At 43.9% G+C, this 6,562-nt stretch overlaps 1 protein-coding gene across 1 annotated transcript in view; it reads left to right on the forward strand.

The window, feature by feature from the left end:
• TMEM241 (transmembrane protein 241) overlaps window positions 1-6,562 on the forward strand; it is a 147,471-nt gene that overhangs the window by 57,344 nt on the left and 83,565 nt on the right. Inside the window, 1 exon segment of the mRNA XM_017497626.2 lies at window positions 4,084-4,109. Within this exon segment, the coding sequence (XP_017353115.1) occupies window positions 4,084-4,109 (26 nt within the window).

Raw genomic sequence — 6,562 nt, forward strand, 5'->3', positions numbered from 1 at the left:
CAGTGGTGTGATCTCAGCTCACTGCAACCTCTGCCTCCCAGGTTCAAGTGATTCTCCTGCCTCAGCCTCCTAGTAGCTGGGATCATAGGCGCCATCATGCCTGGCTAATTTTTGCATTTTTGGTAGAGATGGGCTTTCACCCTGTTTGTCAGGCTGGTCTCAAACTCCTGACCTCCTGATCTGCCTGCCTCGGCCTCCCAAAGTGCTGGGATTACAGGCGTGAGCCACCGCGCCCAGCCGAAACCACTGTATTCTTTCAGACTCTTTTCCTATGCATGTACATGTATATGGATGTATTTGCACGAATGTGAGATACATTCTGTCTTTCCATTTTACAGTTTGTCAGGAATTCCTCTTCAGTCTGTCATCCACATTGGTTGAAGCATGTGTTGGCCTTTCCCTATTTATAGAATTGTAGGTGGTTTTTAGCAGTTTAGGGTTAAAATCTGCTCCATGATGCCGCTGTGATATGTTCTTGATGAGACTTATGTTTCTGATGATACAGCTAGGAGCCTTGATGAAATAATCCCTTATCATCAGGAACACACTTGACGCCACCTCAAAGACTGTTAAATGTTACAACTAGGAGTATTTTGTCTACTGGGTGTAGATTTTACTAGGATCAGTTTTGGAGAGTAAAAGTTGACCTCCTGAGACTTCGTTCTCAGATTATGAAAATAAACTATCTGGACCCGTAGAGTTCATTTTCACCACCCACAACAAGGTATTTGTGTATTCATGCACACACACACACAGTTTGACTGTAAGGCGATGCATGGCTAGAGGAATTAATCTAACTACCTTGCAGACTTATTTATTACAGTTTAATATAGAATACTCCTATTTGTTTATTCATTTGTTCAGTGTTTATCAAGTACTTATGAAATGTCAAACATTTTGCTAGGCCTAAAGCTGCAGAGATGTAGGAGACGCATTTCTTCTTCTTTTTTTTTTTGAGGCGATGTCTCACTCAGTCGCCCAGGCTGGAGTGCAGTGGCGCAATCTCCGCTCACCGCAACCTCCACCTCCCAGGTCCAAGTGATTCTCCTACCTCAGCCTCCTGAGTAGGTGGAACCACAGGCGCGTGCCACCACACCCGGCTAATTTTTTGTATTTTTAGTAGAGGCGGGGTTTCACGGTGTTAGCCAGGATGGTCTCGATCTCCTGACCTCGTGATCCACCCGCCTTGGCCTCCCAAAGTGCTGGGATTACAGGTGTGAGCCACTGAGCTGGGCCCCAGGAGATGCATTTCTTAGCCTTAACCCAGAGTTGAATGGAGGGGCTGGCCTATACACTTGGGCTGGCACAGGGCATGCGTGGGCCAGCAGGTGAGCTCCAGTAAGTCGGCATGGGAGGAGCAAGGAAAGCTTCCCTAGTGGTGAGATTTGAGCTGAGTCAGGGAGGATGGGAGGGAATTTGCAGTTTGACAGGGAGAAAGGGCTCTCCTTGTCAGGCAGGCAGAGGGGACATCGAGTGGTGGCTAAGGAGGCCAGCAGGGGTGACACTGCAGGACTGGCAGGCAGGCGGTGGGCAGCTTCCCTTTTTCCTCAGTGCCTCCGCTCTCCTGCTCTGTAACATAGAACCCATGACTGTTACTTACCCCAGGATTAAAGGATTCAATACATGTGGAGCCCTTAGAACCACACCTGGCAGAGTGAGTAGCCCTCGCAGTTCAGCTAGCTAACTCAGAGGAATGTCAGCTATTTATTGTTAATTTGGGCAGCACGACTGTTTTTTTTTTTTTTTTTTTTTTTTTTTTTTTGAGACAGAGCCTCGCCCTGTCGCCCAGGCTGGAGTGCAATGGTGCGATCTCCACTCACTGCAGTCCCTGCCTCCTGGTTCAAGCGATTCTCCTGCCTCAGCCTCCCAAAGTGCTGGGATTACAAGCATGAACCACCATGCCTGGCCCTTTGGCAGCATGACTTTTGAGGAGTTACATTAACCCATTCAGAACCCTGAGACCTCAGTGGGACTTGTTGCTAGATTATTTTGGACTGAGGATCCTGAAAAGGAAAATGCCTGCCATGGACTCAGCCATATCCAGAGTGCTGGGAGATGGAGCTAAGTAATGAACATATTGCCTGTTTTTACTCTCTGTATCTCAGGATCTGTGCCCTTTTACTCCCCTCTGTGGAGGGGGCCGGCTCTTTTGGCCTGAAACGTTAGCCCTGGAAGTTCCTGGGTGAACAAGCTAGTCATGGAAGGGGAAGAGCATCCCTTTAGTCCCTCCTCTCCATTTCTGCTCTTACACCAGGCTGTTGAGGTTTTGGTTATGTTTAGCTCAATTTTTTAGTAACTGCTGGGCGTGGTGGCTCACGCTTGTAATCCCAGCACTTTGGAAAGCCAAGGTGGGCAGATCACTTGAGGCCATGAGCTCGAGACCAGCCTGACCAACATGGTGAAACCTTGTCTCCACAAAAAATACAAAAATTAGCTGGGTGTGGTGGCGCGCACCTGTAATTCCAGCTACTTGGAGGCTGAGGCAGGAGAATCGCCTGAACCCAGGAGGCAGAGGTTGCAGTGAGCCGTGATTGCGCCACTGCACTCCAGCCTGGGCGACAGCAAGACTTTGTCTCAAAAAAAAAAAAAAAGAATTTTTGAATAACACATTTACTGTATGGGGGCAGTTATGCAGGTGTGAGCCGGATCACCTTTGCCCTCCTCCTTTTGGTTCTTAAGGGCAAACCTCCCAGCAGGTGGCAGTACAGCACGGTTGGCCTCCTGTCCTGTGCTCTGCAGAGGTGGGTTGGACCAAGGTCAAGATTAAAGTTTAAAGATGCAAGCCACAGCTTTGTACACAAATAGAATCTGTTCATTTAAACAGGGGAAACTTTATTGTTTCGGCACACATGAAAACTGAAGGTAGCCTTCGTAGTAAGCCACATGTTTTTCTTGTCAGCTCTTTACTTCTAAACAAGATGTTTATACTTCACACTGCCTGAACTGGTACCAAAAATTGTAGTTTGTTCCCAACTAGCAGAATAATCTTTCTGAAGTGCTTAAAATTAATCAAAAGATTAATCGTACCTGTTTATGTCCCCTATCAAATATAGAAAAATCTGTGTTACCCCCTCTGCTAACGTGTTACTCTCTGTTGACATGTACAAATTACTTCTCAGTACAAAGATCTGATTTCCTTAAGCTGACCCATCAAAAGGAGTTGTTAAGGGTAGAGTCCAAATCAGGATTTCTTCATTTCAAGTAGTTCAAATGCCAAGTTTATATTTCCCCAGCCTACCTTTTTTCCCCTTTTCTCTTGGGGTGGAGTAAAATGTCCCTTCTGTGTTTTTTTAATTTTCATATTGCACCAGATAGTTTTTAGGACTGCTCAGAGTCAGCTGGATTCGTGAATGGAATATTTAAAGAGACAGAACTAGAATAGAAGTTGAGATTGGGTGCAGTGGCTCATGCCTGTCATCCCAGTGCTTTAGGAGGATGAGGCAGGAAAATCATTTGAGGCCAGGAATTCAATACCACTGGGCAACATAGCGAAATCCTGCTGCTGCAAAAATTAAAAACAAACAAACAAAAAGATTAGCCATACATGGTGGTGCATGCCTGTAGTCCTAGCTACTCAGGAGGCTGCGGTGGGAGGATTGCTTGAGCCCAGGAGTTTGAGGTTGCAGTGATCGTGTCACTGCTCTCCAGCCAGGGCAACAGAGTGAGATTAGATAGATAGATAAACAGATAGATAGATGGATAGATAGATAGATAGATAGATGAGAGAGAGAACAAGAGCTTAATTGCTTTTTAAAATATAGATTTCATCTATTTCTTTCTCTCTCCTCATCTTAGTGTGTGAGATTTTTGAAGACAGGGCCCCAGCTTCATTTTGTCTTTCATGAGTAAACATCGCTCTGATGGTGAAAGTACTTTGCTGAAGTGACTCAACTCTGGAATTTTGAGTCATCCTTCATTTGGTCCAAGCAGAAAAAGCCTCAGTAAATACTAAAGTGCAGCAAGCTGTTAAGCCCTTGATAAATCTACTCATAATTTGTTTGCCTCTTGATCAAAATGTTTCCTTTTAAGAGGCATTTTAAAAGTTTTAGAAGTCTAATTGTATGTTTCTTTACTTTTATACAGAAAACATCTCCTGCAAAGATCTGTAGGTAAGTTTACTGTCCTCTCCACAAAAAGCCCTAATATAAGATTTAACCTAATTTCAACTTGGATGATAAACTATTGAAGATTCACACTCTGGAAGGTGGCAGAACAATTTATTACATTCATTCATGTGTCTCTAATTTGTGTCTTAGTCTAAAATTTCCTGTGTTTCTCTTTTCTTTCTGAAATATTTTATTCCAAAAGAGAAAACATCAGAACGAACCTGGGCTAGATTTCAGTCATTGATGCCCAAAACCTTACTAATAGTTGTGTGATACTGATGGAGAATGAAAATGAAAAACATGGAAACAACTTCAAAATTTAAAAGTAATGTTTGCAGTCTATTTGATCTTTAATATTTTCCATGGTGGAAGAAGCACCAGCCTGTGAGTCCTGGGGTCTGAACTGCAGTCCTGGGCCACAGCAGGGTGATCACGGGCAGCCTTCCTCATCCTCTGTGCCTCAGTTTCCTCAGCTGGAGCGTAAACCAGGCCATTCTCTTCTGCAGACCCTGGTGCCTGCAGCATTGGAATTGTAACCTGGGTGCCTTGCATCTGACTGCTTCCCGCTTCCTCTGCAGGCCAAGCAGCTGAGTCCCGGAGACAGAAAACCAACAGAGGTGCTTTGATAGATGGAGTTAGGATTTCTGCTGCAGCTATTTCTGGGCTTTCATCCAATCCCCCACCCTCCTTTTATTCCTTTACTACAGGTTGCACCTTGAAAGAACAAGACGAAACCAAACTTCAGGACTTACCCTCCTGCTTAAAAGGAGATTAGCAGCTGTCAAAGAGAGGCAGTAAAGCTCATAATACCTGATTCAGTCAGGTACTGCTTGGGAGGGAAGGCGGGCAGCTGTCTCACACTCGGGCATCGTTCGTCTTCCACAACCCCAAGAGGTTATCTGTTTGGGGGGATCTCTGATGCTCCTTCCCCGTGGATGGGGAAGCATCCTCTATTCTGTGAAGCCTTTAACTATAGGTAGACACCAAACCCATCAGGATTCTCTTCTCCTCCCACCCTGAAACCTGTCTTTTCCTAGGCAGGCCCATGAAGCTCCCCTGACAGTATTCCCCCCTCTTACCCCACTTTTGCTTTGGATTCTTCTCTAGGTCATTTGTGTGTTGGGGTACCTTGAAAGTCAGCAAGGCTATAGGAGTGGGCAGGCTGGGGTAGAGAAGTGTCCTGAGCCTCAGGCTGCCACATGTTGTCCTGACCTTCCCAAGGCAGTGGAGCCCCAGCTCCGAGGGCCCCTCTTCCAGTCCTGCCCCTGGCCCAGCCAGTCAGTGCTGGTCCGTTGGGTACACTGGACAACTACACATGGTTACAGCAATGAGGACTGTCAGAATTGATCAGCATTCCTGTTTTCAGTTTACTAAGATTACATATAAGTTGTTGTGTGTTACATATATATGTCTATGTGTGCATATAAAAAACATGTACTCTTTATGTAGAATGCAGAATATATGTTGGTAGGAGATGACATATGAGAGTGAAAACATTGTATTCGGTGTTTTCTTTCATGCCTTTGATCTTTTGCTGTATGCTGCCTGATGGAATAGTCAGTAGTCAGGGGACACTATATATATGTTGCCTCTATAAAATGGAAAGAGGAGAGAGACTAAGTGAAAATTTCGGTTTTGTGCTTTCTGGCGCCTTCTTTTACAAAGAGAGGGTGGGGAAAGCTAGAGGCAAGAGCTTTTGGCATATGAAACTTAGAAGGAATAGGCTGTAAACCAGGGATTACTGAACCAGCTCCAAGTTGACTTTCTAATGAGTGAGGATCGCTTCCTGAAAATATCTGGGTTTGGCAATGTTACTTTCTGTGCAAGAATTTTTCAAAATTGCTTTATTGTGGAAATTTCTAAATATATATCAAAGTAAACAGAATAATGTCATGAATGAAGTCCTGTGCTCCCAGTTCCCAGCTTTAACCATTTTCAGCTTCTGGCCCCACCCACTGCCTTGCTTCAGTATTTATTCCAGGCATCTTAGTATTTCATCTGTGAATATTTTAGTATGTATAAGAGATTTTTCTAATAAAATGTTTTACGAGGGGAAATTTAAACCTGCAGAAAGGTGGCAAGAATATTCCAGGGAACTCACATGTATTCTTCACCTAGATTCACCCATTGGTAACATTTTTTGCATTTGCTTTCTTGCTATCTCAATGTGTGTACACACACACACACACACACACACACATATCACATTAAATATATGATAATGTAGGTATTATTCTTGCTCTTATTTTTCCTGAATTGTTTGAGAATAAGTTATAGAGGTCATGAATTTACTCCTAAATACCTCAAACTGTGTCTCCTAAAAACAATCCCTTAGATACCCAAAGTGCAATCATTGAATGTAGAAAATAACGTCTGATCTGATATTATTTAGTATTGAATCCATGTTCAAATTTTGCCAGTTATCACAATAGTATCTTTTTTTTTTTTTTTTTTTT

Source organism: Cebus imitator, unplaced genomic scaffold (genome assembly GCF_001604975.1).
Source record: "Cebus imitator isolate Cc_AM_T3 unplaced genomic scaffold, Cebus_imitator-1.0 Scaffold12, whole genome shotgun sequence".
Classification (NCBI taxonomy): Eukaryota; Metazoa; Chordata; class Mammalia; order Primates; family Cebidae; genus Cebus; species Cebus imitator.